Raw genomic sequence first — 16944 nt, 5'->3', positions numbered from 1 at the left:
GATAGCGCACAACCCATGACATTTCAAAACAGCAACTGTGTTACTGACTTGATTGTCAAACTCTGTGCTTGGACACTCCAAACTCTTTGCAGCCAGAGACAGAGCTTGCATGTCCAGCGATGACTGATCAGAGATGAATAAGGGAAGGAGTTTGAAGTGGTGTTCAACAAAATGGGCAGAGTCATCGAATGCAACAACAAAAGCCTTGTTTTTAAAAACATTGCTTGAAATCACCATCAGTGGTCATAAACGCCAAAGAATGACCACATGAAAGCAATGCTGAAGCAACACATGGTATTACAACAGTAATTCAATAAAACCCTTTTTTACTTCAAGGTGGTTTTAAAAACACTTCACTGTAATATCAACTTCCAAACACTTTCCATACATACTGACATCTCTTTATTAAATTAAAATAACAACATTGACCAACATAATTGTGATTATGATGTTTTTCTATTATCAAGGACTCGTCTGCTGCACTCTCAGCAGCAGTTTTCTTTTTCAGTGTCTTTGATGTTCCCAGTATTATAAGAAATATGAAATCAAATGACCATGTTGTCAACCTCCTCTGTTTTCCAGTCCTATGGCACCTCTATAAAACACTGAGATCCTTCTTACACATTCAGAAACATCATTTCATACACCATTTACTGCATTTTGTCTCAATGAATGCACATTTTTCTTTATAGGAGGTACTGTCTCCAAAGCTTGTTTCCTAAAACAACCATTTCATTGAAATACTGGGGAAAAGCTGTTACCCAGCATGTCAGGGTCCCCCAGAAATCTTGCTGTTAGACATCATATGGCAAATTACTGCAGTACTAACTGTAACCTGTTAACAGTAAATATAATCTACAGTCATAAAGTAGCTGATTTATTGTTGTTTACTGTGAGTTTTGTGGCATTTAACCGTAGAAATTACAGAAAACTAACAAGAAAAATAATTTTTTTCTTAGAAACAGAGACAAAGTTGCTTTATTTTCATTTTATTAATCATTGTCACACAGTCTGCATTTATTCCAAAATGTACAGTTGCCTTGAAGAAGAGTTCATGTATTTTATCACATGCATTATGCAAGCAAATATCCATATAAATGTAATTCAGCCCCACGGGCAGTGGCAGTCTTTTGTTGGTGTTCTCACTCTCAGCTGCTAAGTTGTTTACTTCTGTTACATCTCATTCAGCTGAAGATGTGGATAACCTTGACAGGGGAGTAATGGCACATGAAAAACACTTAGTGAGGACGGTTTTTTATTCACACAATGTCGTCTGAATAAATAGAGATGGACACGACAGTTTTTCATTTTTGACCGAGAACAGAATCTTGTTTCCTGAGGTGCTGTTATATAAACCCAACATTTATATGTGGGAGCTGGAAAGTGTGGTTCCTGGTGCAAACACTGAAACGTGTTTCGTGCTCTAAATCTAAAAATGATTTAGAGCAGGCTGCCTCATCTTGTCAGCCTGCTCTAAATCATTTTTTGTTCTACTCTTGTCTCTTGTGTAATGTCGCAGTGAGGAGGTATCCCTAATGTGGTTATCTCAGTCATAAAAGCCCCGCCCACATGCTATTCAAACCTTCTGTTTGTTGGTGGCAGCCAATCATTGGCAGGATCTTGGTATTATTAATATGTATAAATTAATTCTTATTTATATAATACGGAGTTAGTAAGGTACCGTTCGATCTACGTCCCTACTCTCACCTATGGTCACGCGCTGTGGGTAGTGACCGGAAGAGCGAGATACAAGAAGCAGAAATGGGCTTCCTCTGAAGGGTGGCTGGCCTCTCCCTTTAGAGATAGGGTGAGAAGTTCAGCAGGAGGGCCTCAGAGTAGAGCCGCTGCTCCTCCACATCGAAAGGAGCCAGTTGAGGAGGTTCAGGCATCTGAAAAGGACGCCTCCTGGTTGAGGTGTTCCAGGCATGTCCCACCGGGAGGAGGCCCCGGGGCAGACCCAGGACACGCTGGAGAGATTATATCTCTCGGCTGGCCTCGGAAGGCCTTGGTGTTCCCCCAGACAAGCTGGAGGAGGTGGCTGGGGAGAGGGAGGTCTGGGCTTCTCTGCTTGGGCTGCTGACCCCGCGACCCGGCTCCAGATAAGTGGAATAAGATAGATGGAGTTAGTGAGGTAGTGTGCAAGAGTCTTGAGCTATTCCTCATTTTTTTGTCAAGAAAATACAAACTTTTGTGAAACACGCACACATAAATGGAACTGCAGAATATGAGACCTGTTTCCAGTGATTTTCAGTGCAGTTCTTCTGTAATCTGGCAAACCTCAGCCTTCCCTCCCGGTTTCACTTCCTTAAGAATGGCTTCTTGACAGTAACCTTTCTCTGAGAACAGTGATGTGCCTTCACTGAACAGGATCAACTGAGCGGTCAGATGCATCCCTCCGACCCCACATCAGGTCTTTGTTGGATTTTTTTTCCCTCTTTCATAAGGACATGACTCAGATGTACTGATTTTGTGCTGCAGATAGTTTTTTCATAGATTCAACTAAAGAAATAATGTTTTATATTAAAGATCTAAGTTGCCTCTTATGTGTGGTCACAACACTGCTTCATCCCTTGAGTTGGAATCTTTTTTTGTTTTTGCTTGAATGATTGGAGAGATGTCTCGGGACTTTTTACCCAGCACTGTTAGTTTATGCTCAGTATTATCGTGTTTGCGCACAGCACACACAGCAAGTGTGACTTTGCTTTGTCTCCTGTTCTGACTTCTTCTATTCCCATTATAACTGTGAGTCTGTGAAGCGAAGTTTCGATACCTGTTGTTTAGGAAGCTCCAGGCAGTGAAGTGAAAATGATTTTTTTTAAAATAAAGCGATCCACCATGGAGCTGTTGCAGAGGGAGAAATCTATTCATAGAGACCAAAAGCCTGTTGTGTACCAAGCTGTAAACATGCTGTGTAATGCTATTAAGTCAGTCATTTTTAATTTTGTCGCTGTGCCAATCTGGAAATTGCCGGTCTGTTTTAGGTTTGGCAAGAATTTAGTCAAATGAGAAAATATCAGCCAGCCAAGCCTGAAACCTGCCTAATCAATATGCACTCCATAATGAGTTACAGCAGTTTAATATAAGTTTAATATGAACTCTGGATATTCCCGTTTATCTTATTTGCTTTGATGGCTTTTCATTCAGTAATTTCCTGCAGCTTTTGCTGTATTTTTGTTTTGAACAGTGACGTTTTCAATTGTCTCGTTGCAGTTAAAATGTCCCCGTGCAGCTGAATGCAGCCCGAGCATGTCCGAGCTGCCCCAGTCGGGGATTTACATAAAATCTCTTGTAAATCTATGTATTTCTAATCATTTCCTGCCTTGTACAATCTCTGTGACCTGCTCACGTCCTTATTATGATTTTCAGATGTTTGCAGCATAGTGAAGCGTGTAAACACCTTGTACCATTCCCGTTGGTTTCATTGTCATGGTAATATTTGTAATATTCTGCTTATTCATGCGCAAAAGGGGGCCTTGTGATGGAGGTGTGCCGATGCATACAAAGAGCTCATCCCAAAGTGTGACCTTGGCTGGGTCGTGAACACAATAGTATGTGCTTACAAACACGCTCAAGGACTTTCTCTTCCGGTGGTTCACCTGGAGCCTCGAGACATTCTGTCTGCGTGACTTTGTGTTTGGAGCAGAAAGCAAAAAGTTTGTGTAATTTCACAAGTGACCTTTTCCCCCTGTCTCCACAGACCCACACCTTATTCTCACTGCTTGGCTTAAGTCATGCTTATGTGACCAGTACTGGCAAACTGGTGGGGGTGGTGGCACTAAAAGAGGTAAGAAACGTTACTTTATTTCACCCTGCAGTTCGTTTTTCTTCCAGAAATGGACATTTACATTCCTGTGTGTGCTGTGAACAGCAGTATTTTTAGGTTATTTGTCTAACAGACAGACAAACTAATGCACTTTTTATATCAAGCTGGCTTTATATACTTGCTAGGAAAAGAAGGTGAGAGCATATTACCCCGTTTTAAAGTCTCTACATTAATGTAAGGATGCACAGATAACTTTTTTTCCATTTGTCTTTGTATATTTGAAGAAACTAAGTACTTCAATATTTAAAAAAGAAGAAGAAAGAGACTGACAATCTGTCTTTTACAGTCTGGAGAAAAAAAGGCCTTCACAGCACTCTGTCAAATAGTAAGCACACCTTTAATGCTTTCATAGGATTTAAGAGTGTAAGTAGCAGTCAGGTGCTGCTAATTAAATGCTCTTTATCAATGGCAATGCTCAGAGAAGTTGCAAAGAACCCCAAGAGCTACATCTGAAACGCTACAGGCCTCCGTTAGCATGTTAAATGTTAAAGTTCATGACAGCACAACAAAGAGTTTCCAGGAAAAAAAAGCCTCTTCTCTCTACAAAGAACATGGCAGCACAGCGTAGGTTTCAAAGTCGCATTTCAACAACAACAGTGACCTGTGGAATAATGTCCTTTGGACAGACAAAACCAAAGTGGAGACATTTGGCCATAATGCACAGAGTCGTGTTTGGAGAGAGCAAAGCTTCATCATAAAGGACTCAGGTCAGGCTGTAGCGCTGCGGTGCAGGAGTGATGAGTCGGGCTTGTTTTGCAGACACGGGACACTGCAGTCACTGAGTCGACCATGAACTCATCTGTACACCAAAGTAATCCAGAGTCAGACATGAGGCCAGCTGCCCAACAGCTAAAGCCCAAACTACCCACAGCAACCAATAATCAATCATTTTAATAACAATACATAAACACAGGATTGAAGCTAAACTGTAAACTGCAGATGTTCATGTAAAAGCTACAAGTAATCAGCCTCCAGTAAGCACACCGCTCCTTTTCACCAAATATTTTTTATGTTGTTGCTTCATTTTGATTTTGGTAGCTCTCTGCAGACTATTGCATTGGGAGTAAAAGACAAGTTAACCTGCTCTCGACGATAATCAAGCTATAAAAACGTAAAAACGTAAAAAGCCAGACTTTAGAAAAGGTCTGCATCCTACAGAGCCAAATTAAAATGTGGGACGCAAGGTAAATATGCTGTGCAGTCCCAGATAAGCAGGAACATCTGGTCACCCTATAAGCAGTAAGTGTTGTAGTTAATCACAGAGTAAGAGTGTTTGTGCGCTCTGTTGGAGTCATGTTAAGTAGCAATAGAGACCTTTAAAAATTAGCTTAATCGTGCCTTTTATTAAATGCTAGAAAGGTTGATTTATTGTTTATAAAGATGCATGAGACAGAGCTTCATCTAATGAATAAATAGCTCAGACCAAACGGGCATAAAGAGTAAGCGTTGAACTGGATTAAAATTAACATCCTCCTCCTTTTATATAATCAGGGATTAAATGGTATTCCCCTTAAAATGAGTGCAAATGAACACATTTGTACTTGTATGAGGCGTTGCTGAAGGCAAACAAAAAGGTTGGGCACTGCTGGTCTGGATCTCAGCAGCACAGCCACAGCATGGCTAAAGCAGCCAGACCACAACCAGCTAATGGAAAAACTCTGAAACTATCTGAAGGTCTCCAGAACTGAAACCTAAGCATTAAATGAAATTAACTTTCCTGATCCAAGTCCAAAAAAAGCTCCTTTTTTAATACACTCAACCTTTGGAAGTCTTCTCTTGTTTGTCTTTAATTTGGAGGAAAAAATCCAATTTGTTTTTGCTCCTAATTTCCTTGGAGTCTCGTAAAGCTTTTTGAATTATGTATGAGTACTTTGTGAGCATAATCAATAAGCTCTCTGTAAGTTTTGGGCTCCTGTCTTTATCCATAATGGTCTCTGACTCATGCTCCTGTGTCGCCTCATTTTCTTTAACTTTTCTTTCCTCCATCTGTGTAATTGCTCACCACTGACTCTGTCTAATCCCTGCTTGCTTTCCTTCATTTCGTCTTTACATTTTCACCATTCATGTATGAATTCCGCTCATTTCTTCTTGTTTTTAATTCTTCCCCTCACTCTTCAAACCCTGCCTCTCCTTCTTACTCTTCTTCTTCTTCCTCTTTCTCTTTCTCTTCTTCTTCTTTCTCTTCCTTTTTCTCTTCTTCTTCTTTCTCTTTCTCTTCTTCTTCTTTCTCTTCCTTTTTCTCTTCTTCTTCTTCCTCCTCCAGCTCCAAAAGGCCATCGAGGGCTCCACACGCTCTGGTGTCCGGCTCCGCCCTCCTCTGGCCAGTTTTCGTGATATCAGCAACCACAACTCGGTCTCTAAACCTCCACCTCCATCTCCCAACGCCCCTTCCTCTCCTCCCTCACCTGAAATTGTTGCTCAGGCTCCTCCCCTCTCTCCCCCCTCCCCCTCTCAACACCACCACCATCACAGCCATGAGAATGAAACAGAGGTGTTGATCGAGGGTGTGCCGAGGGAGGTGGAGGAAAGCACCAGTAGCGCTTCGGGGAGCGGCAGCAGCACGGTGGCCTGCAGCTCGGCCAGCAGGAGCTGCAGCTGCAACAGCAACCTCACCCTCCCTCCTTCTTCTACTCCTCCCCCAGTCCCCTCTTCCTCCACTCCTCCTCCCTCTCCTCCTCTCTCCTCCATCCGCCTCTCCACCCTACAGAGACTCTTTGAGGAAGAGGAAGACAGCGATGATGAGCCTATGGTTTAGCTTACACAAGAGTGATGCTTTTTTTTTTATAATGGAAAACTTTTATAATAGTTTGAGTTTATTTCTTCTGTTCTTAATACATTTCTCCGGTCTTTGTACTTCCATTTACCTCTTTTTATGTTACTGGTACAGCTTCCACACACTGGTTTCACAGACCATCACCTGTTTGGTGCAAAAAACACCTTAAACTGCAATATTCATCTAGTTCCTTTGTATCAGGTGCGATTAGAAAGTTCGTGGTCTCCGCCCACAAAAGAAAAAAACAAACACTGACTTAAATATGGCTGATCTTTCCTACAAGATCAGGTCACTGTGCACTTCTGAACCTCCAGTGTGCCTGTGCTCCGTCTGGAAAGCCCCCTGGAAGCTGTGGTACGACTGCACATACACGTTTGTAATTTCAAAATGCATGTGAAGAGCGCTCATCCCCTTCTCTGTCACAATGACCCAACTTTAACATAAGGATCATCACTGGTGATAACGACCTGTTCATTTTTATACAGAGGTCTATTTTTTCTTCAGTTTAAATCAAATGCTCCCTTTACCAGTAAAGCATGGCTGAGGCTTCTCTTTGTCTGCACCAGCACCCTGCAGTAACATCCAGTTACAGCAGGCCTGTGGGGATAGTTTGCTTCCCTTGTGAGACGAGCTTTATGGTCACAAACACCCCCTAGTTGTTCTTGTGGGGACCTGGATTTTGGTTCCCACAAGTATTGTAAACTTGCAATTTTTGGTCCCCACAAAGATATGAATACACACTCACTCACACATGCACAGAGACCTCTCCAAGTGAAAAAAGTTAAATGTAAGATGCTTATTATTTTAAAGAATAACTCTGGTTAATAATCGAGAATATAACATTGACCAAAATGACCGTGATTATAATTTTTGCTGTAATAAAACAGGAGCTCCACACGGCGATCTAAAAACAAGCAAACAGTGGATGTGTGTCCAGAGATGTAAAGTGAGGCGACATCGAAGCTGAAATCAACCAAATTAAAGTCGCATATGTTGTTTTCTTTTTGTGGGCGGATTCGTTGAGCGCTCTGATTGCCACGCGTAAGCTCTGAAGCTCTGTACGTCTGTAACGTTTGCTCGTTTTGTTTTAATTTCTGCTCATTTTCTTTCTCTTGTTGTTTCACACTTTGATTTTCATGGGTTAAATTGTAGATGCTGCCAAGTCCACAAAGTCAGGTATCTAACTGTGATATGCTCTTTTTGAATATTTGATAATGACGGTTTTAGCACTCTTAAACTTATTTCGGAGATCCAGTAATATCACTGGTTAAGGTCAAATAACCCACCTGTTCAGCTGCTAGACATGTTGAATGGCCCTGTGATGAACTGGTAACTGTCCATAGGCTCCAGCCCTTCCACTAACCTAAACTGGAGAAGCGGTTAATAAAATGGATGGATGGACATTACTGAGGAGTAGATTGATAAAGCACTGCTACCATTTCTACTGTCTGAATCCAGACTGCGATTGATTAACTGTGCTTCTGTCACAGCTGTTTCCAACACCACACACTTTACTGTATGTTCTGTGGGGTTATTTTGACTGTAACGCTCTCTGCTCAGCTGAATCCGAATAATCAATCAAAAGCTTTGCTTCCCAAACAAGAGGTGAACCCGGTGAACTGCCTCACAGTTGTCCTGTGTTAGCCAATCGCTTAAGTCTTAAAAAAGGTAGGATTTTATCAGATGAGAGCAGAGGGTATTGATTTATTTTAACTGGCAACGAACCGTGTGGGTAGCAGAAAACTAATGGAGCTGCTCAGTCCACTGTGGAAGATTGGCCAAAGCCCCACAACGACCTCCAAATTGTGCGGCGACCTTGTGGATGCAGCCTCGGAGCTCATCTCATCACAGTTAAGTTGATAGATGGTGCGGCTGGAGGCAGCTGACGACAGCAAAACCTCGCCGTGCAGATCCTCAAGATTCTCCTTTTCTCCTCAAAAAGGAAACCTTGCAGATTTAACCCTAATCACTTTAATAATTCTAAATGGGATTATCAGAAAAATCTACTGAAGCTCAGAAGCTCATTCTAATATGATGATAGCCAAGGTTCTCTGACAGGGAAGGAGACATGTACAGATGTGTTGCCAGAGAAACGTTTCCCAGTTAATGCTGTTAAAGATGCTAAAAATAGCTTCTTTTTTAAAGATGTTGTGATGGTTATTATAAGAAGCAAAGCTGCTCATGTAACATTTTCAAAGAATAAAAGTCAAGAAATTTAATGACTATTTAACCTTAATGTCTTCCTGAGCTTTTGCCTTCTAGGCAGCTGCCTCTGTAGATGGTTCAGGTGTCTGGTTCATATATAAGCTTCAGTTAATCACATACAACTGAAAACAGGCCTGCTTAATACAAGCAGCATCTGGTACCTCCACGTCAGAAATGCAATTCTTCAACTGTTTTGTGGTTTCAACACAACAGCAGGAACAAAAACCAAACGCTTTGCAAAAAGAGGCTTTGAGCTGTGAAGTTTGGAGTTGGGTGAAAATCACAATCTCAGTGTCCGTGGTCTGTCAGCATCAGGGTATTAAAAAATAAAGAAGAATCAGGCAGTATGTATCGGTGGGCTTCCACCAGGTCTGCTGGAGGGATAACACAGCACTGTCCTCCCACAGTACCACATACTGTGTGTCACAGTCATGCTCACCTCTCACACAGACTGCAGACACTCTGCTGCTGCTGCAAGAGAAGAAAAGGGGATGACTTAGAGTGAAGAGGAAAAGAGTTAGATCACAACACTCGTCTGGTGGTTATATCTGTCTTATTTTTACAGTTGGTAAAACATCTCGATGCTTCAGGTCAAGAGAGGAGAGGGTGGGGATGTTTGATGGGGTAAGAGGTGTGACGTGATAGTCAAATGGTTTGGCTTCGTGTGGAGTTTTTGAACATGATCTTTGGTTATTTTTTTGACAGCACTATTGTCTGTTGACTAAGCCTAAGTGGAAATGTGGACCCTCAGGTATATAGCAGGGGATATCCAAGCTAAGATTTTATGAATACATTACTTTAGTATAGTTTATTTTTAAACAAATGACTAAAAAGCTAAAAAAGAAACAAATCTAACTCGAACATGATTGCTAGAAGCACTCGACTACATGCGTCTGTTACCTACAGATTCATCTGCAGATATCTTTATCTGTTTGTTGAGATTGTTTGCTAATGTCAAACACAACACATAATGGGACTTCATAACCAAACATGTAAAATAAATGGTCTCTAAATGACCAGATTTTCTCCCCGTCATGAACAAAGGGTGGGAACCTCAGCCATTGCATCCATGCACCGTTTCTCCATTTCTCCTTCATCTCTCTCTCTTATACGGTCTTCTTATTAACTCCTGGTATCAGTTTCTCAGGTGTTGCCTTAAAAGTCTTTAAACCTTCAGATTTGACAAAACATTTCTTTATGTCTGTTTCTTGGGTGTGGAGGGACATCGGTGCAGGTCTCAGTGTTTATTTGTGGTTGTGGTTAATGTAGTATTTATTTCTGTTTTAGTCATTATCTTCAACTTTATAAACTGTGAACAACTTAGCTAAATAAAGTTTTATTTGAATGCTTTACTGTGTTTGAATTTGGTTTATTTATCCAGGTCAGGCTTGTTGCTAAGAAAGGTCTGAAGGCAAAAGTGGGGCCACCTTGGTTCTAGCAAGGTGTACTTAATAAAGTGGCCAGCTAGCAGTTGTAGCTTATCTAAAGCATCGATAGATTGGCAGACAGGCTGTGGTGCTAGTAATTACAGGATCCAGTGTAGTGAAGTGACTGCAGTCTGTTTCATCATGGTTTTATTTCCATGTCTGCATAAAATGAAATCCTTTCTGTGAATTACTCTTTGTGATGGAGTTGTTTTTAAGTGTCTTGTTATCATTAAAAAGTTGAAATGACAGGTAAAATTACGCTACGACAGGATCTTTACGACCTTGTCTGTCACCATGACAGACGAGAAAGTCGAATGCGACCTCTGCCCGGCACCATCGCTGCTTGCAGCTAAATTATTAAACTTTACTTTATTCTGACAAGATGACAGGATTTTATTTTTCTACTTTAATTGCTTTTTATCTCGTGTTATTTGCAAAGAGTAAGTGTCACTTTGATACGTGACTTTGAAAGAATTTTTTAGGCTTTCAATTAGTCTTCTTTGGAAGATGCCTGACTCATTTTAGAAGAAACCTTTTCTGGGTGGCGTGGACTGTGCAGAAATTATTTTGAAAGACCGAGTAATTATTCAGCACGACGGACACCTCGTGCAGTTAAATCTGACAAAAACTCTATATTAGGTTTCATAGCTTTAATAACCTTGTGGCCCTCGTTTCTTTGTCAGTCAGGTGACACCCTTTCGAGCGTGCAATCATTTGGCGTTTTGGGCGCTAGAACGATTTACAGGATGAGATCTCAAAGAGGACAAACAGAGGACAGATGATTATCAGAGCAATTAGGGGCATCAGGGTCTTAATCACAGGAGGGTAAGACTGAATCGTTCTCAGTAGCTCTGTCTCAAAGAGACGATGTGAAAAAATAACGCATAATTACATTGATTTGCATTGATTTTATCAGTGGCAGCTGGTCCATGGAGGCAGAGGAGGTTGTTCCTCTTTGGGGGGTTTTGAAATAAAGATGAGGTCAATGCAAGAGGGGAAAAGGATTGAAATAAATCCTTCCCAAAACTCAGCATCATTTATAAAATACATTTTGTCTCTTTCATGCTGACCCGCCCCAACAACCATTCGCACTCACATCACATCCACACCTATAAGCAATATAAATTAATAATTTAATCTAATCCCGACTAACTAAATGTCTTTGGACTGTGGGAGGAAGCCAGAGGGAACATGCAAACCCCACACACAAACACCCCGGCTGTGGGGGAATCAAACTCTGGACCTTCACGCTGTGAGGCAACTGTGCTAACCACCGTGCTGACCTATGTTTCTCAGGTAATGTCTTGATGCACGCTCAATCATCCAGGTAAGTAAATCCCAAAACATTGATTCTGTTCATCTGGACATTTTCAGTGGGAGAAACGTTTCCTCATTCATCCAACTGACTTCCTCAGTCTCAGCTGACTGCAGGTTTCCCCAATCTTATAAACAGTACATTTGTACAAACACTGAATGAATTCAGTTTGCTAGGTTTCTCAAGTAACATTTAAGATTCATCATGAGCTGATGATTCATCTGTTGTGAAATTAAACCCTCAGAACGGCTCCCAAAAAGCTTAAAATGATAAAAGGACTTGAACATACAAGGACACTCTTCTACCTCCCAACGATAATGGAGTCCTCACTTGAAGGAGGCTGTTGATTGTGATCAGAGCAGCTGAAGTGTTTTTATGGAACTGCTGGCGACAAGAACACTGCCACAGGTCAGTAAAGAAACTGCACACTGCTGCTTGAAACACAGCAAGATATTCAAGTATTCAGGCCTTTGCTTTCTCTGACTTGCTTAATATATAATGGGCTCATATAAAAGCTCATTTAAGACAACCTATTTAAACTACCTTACTTTGTAACACATTCCTAACCCAACCTGATGCCTATTCTTTTTTGTACTGGCGATCTTGCTGCTATATCTCCCCAGTAGGGCCAAAAAAATCAAATGCTTTGCATTAATGTAAAACTGTCTTTAAAAGCTGCTGTTAAACACCTGTAATTACATGTTTGTTACAGGTATAAAGACGATGCAGTGCCAAGTTTGAGACGAAAAGGCATAGACACAGATTTTTGCAGGTGACCTTATTGCATATGTATTTATAAGAGCACAAATATTTCAGAGGCGAGAATTCAATGAAGTTAGATACATTTGATTTTTGTAATATTATTTAATGGCAAACAGGCACTTATTTTCTTATTTTGTGCCAGATGTGGGGCAGCATGGTGGCACGGTGGTTAGCACTGTTGCCGTACAGCAAGAAGGTCCTGAGTTCAATTCCACCATCAGGCCGGGGTCTTTCTGTGTGGAGTTTGCATGTTCTCCCCGTGTTTGCGTGGGTTCCCTCCAGGTACTCCGGCTTCCTCCCACCGTCCAAAGACATGCAGCTTGTGGGGATAGGTTAATTGGATAATCCAAATTGCCACTATGTGTGAATGTGTGAGTGAAAGTGAGTGCGAATGGTTGTCTGTCCCTGTGTGTTGGCCCTGCGACAGACTGGCGACCTGTCCAGGGTGTACCCCGCCTCTCGCCCTATGACAGCTGGGATAGGCTCCAGCGCCCCCCGCGACCCTGAAAAGGATGAGCAGAAGCGAATGGATGGATGGATGGATGTGCCAGATGTGGGTGTGATAGGTGCTGCTAAGAGTTCAGTTGGAGTGATAGAGGCAGATGTTGGAAACACGTTTTTTGGGATGGCCTAATGCACGGGGCTGTAGACGAGTTAATTTTTAAAGTGAGCAAAGCATTTTGCAGTGTTTCAAGTTTTAGTGTCTTGTGAATTGCAAATAAAGAAAACCGCAGAAAGCACAAAAGCTTTTGTGCATCTTTATTCAGCACAAATCACATTTATGCATTTTGCTCTGTATGCCTCTCTAGTATTAGATCTATTACATAACTTATAGAGAAGTCTGGCAAAATACGGCTAATAATGTGACTCAGAGTTGAATTGTTGAGTTGAGTCTTGGCATATGTTGTGTAGCCATCACTGAATTTAATGGGGATTTTGTAAAAAGAGGTTTGTTTATTGCCCTCAGGTAGCTGAGTCAGATTCTTTTCTCTGACTTTGAATAGCTGCAACATCACATGGCATGCAGGGAAAAAAATGTCTGTATTTAACGCACATGGAACAAAAGGAGTAATTTATTAATTCCTGGATTAGTCGGGATCATGGGGTAATTTCTGCACCGTGTTATTCCTCTACACATCCTATAGCCCGGCTGTTATACACAGACTTATACACAGTCCAAAGACAGCCCTTATACTAGAACATATCAATTCACCTTCCCCTCCTGCTCCCACATTACTTCATTTGCTGCTTCTGGAGAGAAACACATGCGTAAAGCTTGTGCTCGTTCACGCTCACTTCCTAATGGATCACCTGCAAACATCCCTTATGATCACTGAGACGTCACTTTTATTTGTCCCGCCTAGTAACTCTGGCCAAATATAAATTCCTGCACATGGCAAAAATAAAGGAGTCCCTATTGAATCATCAAAAATACTTTCTACATGATAACTTTACAAGTGGAACTGTGGTTGTGGTAATCAAATGTAACTGCATTACTGGTAGATACAATAAATGGCAGTTAAAGGAAGAGTTATAGGAAGGTGTTTTACTACAATAAAAGCCATAAAATGAAACTAAAAACTAAGACATAATTCAAATGTTTCAACAATGTTTAGCTCTAGAGTGCAGCGCCCACAGTCAAACGACAGACTCTCAAAGGAGATTCTGAGAGCTTGTATTTCAGTTAGTGATTATTTATTTGACAGTGAGTTGATTCCTTGTGATATTCCAGAGTCTGTTTTTACTTCAGGGTTTTCTAGTAATGTCCTCTTCTAGTTTGGGTTCATGCGTTCATTGTTACTCCAGTGTGTTGAGCTTTATTTTGACCTTTTTTTAATTTGAAGTCTGTTTTCGTGGCTTCCTGATTAGATGGTTGCTGCTCTAGCGTTAGTTTTGAATTCTTCATCTGTGTTAAGCGTCAGCTCCTAGTTTGAGTTGGATGTTTGTGTGTTTGGTTCTCTTGGTGTTCTCGTGTTTGATCCTCCTCATGTCTCATTTTGTGGTTAATTGCCTTTCATGCGTTGGGTAAGCAGCCGATAAATGGCTCACTTTTCCATCATGTCTGCCTTCGTGTCCTGCATAAACCTTGACAGCTCTCCCCTGTTTAGAAAGTTGCTCATTAAGGCAAAGAGGTAACACATTATCTTAATGAAGGCATCACAGGAGAAAAAACGTTTTTGGCACAGAACAGCACAGAGAGGAATTTGTTTCCCAGAATATATATTTTACACACAAACAAAGCTACATTCATACAAACATACATACAGTGTTACATTCATACAAATACATATCGGTTTATTTGATTTTTTCCCTTTTATTATAAAAAGCAATTTGATATATTATTACTTTGTATTACTGTGTTATACTGTTAGGGCTAGTTCACTGTTAAAAAGCATGCACGTTCTTTTGGTTGTGTCCAGAGCAAGTGTTTGCAAATAACTCCAAGTGCATGCCTCAGGTTGCCATGAGTTCTAGATTACGCCGTCTTTACCTCATCAAGACATCTCAGCCGTCAGTCAAACCTAAACACATTAATTAGCCAATCAAACTGCTCTCTGACCAGGTATTTCTGGCCTTGAAGGGGTGTTTATTTTTGCATACAAAAGCCTACTTCTGATGCTGAAAGCATCTTGAAACAGCCACTCTGAATTATTTGCAAACCCTGATTGTGCCCATGTTTGTTGTATTGCGCTGAATTTATAAATAGGCCCTTAACTTTTTTCTTCTTATCCTTTCTTTTAATTTTCCCCCATCCCTCTGTTGCCAGTTTGGCTTTCAGTCCTGGTTCTTTGTTCCAGTCAGTCCAAACTGTTTATTGAATACATCTTTATTCTCAAACAGCTTGTTTCAGCAGTCACTGAATTCAAGTCTCTCTTCTGCCTTAAATTAAAGTTAATTAGTCTCATATATGTGATATTCCAGATTTCCCATACTAGACTGGTGGTAGGGGTGTCTCCTTGGCCATAGTGTACATTACATCCCACATTCTCATCGAAAAAAAAGTCGCATTTCCTCGGCCTCAAAGTAGGTAAATATTTGGGAGAGGGAGGGGTTGGGATAATAGCTTGACTGATTATTGAAGTATTAATTTCCAGTTTTTGACAGTGTTTCGTCCAAATGACTCAGTTGGTTGCAACAACAACAATGGAGCCCTCGTCTGCCTCTTCATCTTTCTCTTCCAATGACTGGACGACGCAGGGCGTGACGTCAAAGGGTATCCTCTCTGCGACGGGTTCGGTGGTCTGTGCTGGTAGTCCTGGGCTTGAACCTCTGGTCGAAGGGGCATCTTCCCTCAGCGGGGAGGGCGTCAAAGAGCACGGCTCTGGCTCCAAAGTTAATGTTACCTCTTCTACCTGTGAAGGCAGGAAGTAGAGATTTTTAAGGACATTTGTTCTGTATCGCAGGTGAGTGAAGCTCTGTTATTCATTCTTGTAAGGTGCTTACATGTTGTTCTTACAGATAAGAGCCAATTTTTGAAATAATTGTGCTCTCTAAAATGTTAGTCATGTGTCTGATTTGGGGCAGTAGAACCAATAGAGCTTGCCTGGTTAAGATGCCACCATCCCTTCACCCAAGGGTTTGTCAAGTGGCATTACGCAGGCTTCATTTAGGCATCATGAAGTTTTGGAACCATGGGTGGTTATAATTAGTCAAGTGCTTAGTTATAAATATTTATAAGCAAAAGATTTGACTTTCACTCACCAAAACTACTGCACAGATTTCTAAAACAGTCACTTTTCATGCTGAACTGTGCAAGCAATAAAATTGTCATATAATTTCATTAATAAAAAAACACAACAAACATGGTCAAGAAGTTCAGTTCGGTGACTCGGATAATCTGAAATAATAATAATAGTTATGAAAGATGAAACTGGTTATGGAGACCAAAACTGTTCATGATTTTTTATTGTGCACAGGAGTCTATGGAAATTTGACAAAACTGCGGTTCATCACATGGCCACTTGACTCAATCCCCATAGGTTTCCATATTAAATATTCAGCTTTTTAGCATAAAAATGTAAAACACAGTTTTGGTCTCCATGGATACTTTCCTGTTTGAAACAGCTGGGTTATCTTTTTTTTAATAAATTGTCTCTTGGAGATTGTCAAAGCTTGGCTGCTTTGTTTCCAGGCGGCTGGTAGGTGTGTCTGTGTGATGCAACACTGCAGCTTGTTAACTAGTTGATAACCTAGTACTCCACCATGACCACAAATATTAAAAAAAGGTATGGGCTGCTCTTTTATGTACAATATTACTGTTTTAAAATGGGATTGACTTACCTTTACACCCAAGCGGCAGTTTTTAATAATAACGTTTTCCTGATTCTTCAGCGTTTTTAGTACAGTGTATTGTTTCTAACTCACTTTTGTTAGCTCCTCCTCTTCCTCTTCACGCTGTTCAGGGAAGTCTTCAGACTCAGGCTCTGGCTCTTCTCCGACCGTCTCCACCACGCCTCCGACCATGTCAGCCATCTGTGCATTCAAGTGTCCAACGATCTCCACCTGCAACCAGTTAAATTTGACTGAAGCGCTTGTTGAACGGAATTTAAACTGGAAAGGGATTCAACAGGTTAGTGGCATTTTCACACGTAATTTAAACTGACATCCGTCCTTCACTTGGGCTCCAGAAGTCCCTGAT

The 16944-nt window shown here is 41.1% G+C and overlaps 2 protein-coding genes across 10 annotated transcripts in view; one reads left to right on the top strand and one right to left on the bottom strand.

The window, feature by feature from the left end:
* Positions 1-10150, top strand: part of LOC113014323 (chloride channel protein 1-like) — a 53155-nt gene extending 43005 nt beyond the window's left edge. The window contains exons 23-24 of the mRNA XM_026155762.2: positions 3698-3784; positions 6087-10150. Of these exons, the coding sequence (XP_026011547.2) occupies positions 3698-3784; positions 6087-6578 (579 nt within the window). The 3' untranslated portion in view covers positions 6579-10150. The remainder of the gene's footprint in view (positions 1-3697; positions 3785-6086) is intronic.
* A 4358-nt stretch (positions 10151-14508) lies between these two features.
* The window catches only part of LOC113014183 (uncharacterized), a 71751-nt gene continuing 69315 nt past the window's right edge, over positions 14509-16944 (bottom strand). For all 9 annotated transcript variants that reach the window (XM_026155546.2, XM_026155547.2, XM_080296195.1 and 6 more), the window contains 2 exons: positions 16671-16808; positions 14509-15658 (listed from right to left, as the gene is read on the bottom strand). In XM_026155546.2, the coding sequence (XP_026011331.1) occupies positions 15428-15658; positions 16671-16808 (369 nt within the window). In that variant the 3' untranslated portion in view covers positions 14509-15427. The remainder of the gene's footprint in view (positions 15659-16670; positions 16809-16944) is intronic.

Source organism: Astatotilapia calliptera, chromosome 22 (genome assembly GCF_964374335.1).
Source record: "Astatotilapia calliptera chromosome 22, fAstCal68.1, whole genome shotgun sequence".
NCBI classification, from domain to species: Eukaryota; Metazoa; Chordata; class Actinopteri; order Cichliformes; family Cichlidae; genus Astatotilapia; species Astatotilapia calliptera.
The sequence above is the reverse complement of the archived record's forward strand: the minus strand, read 5'-3'. Positions and strand labels throughout refer to the sequence as shown.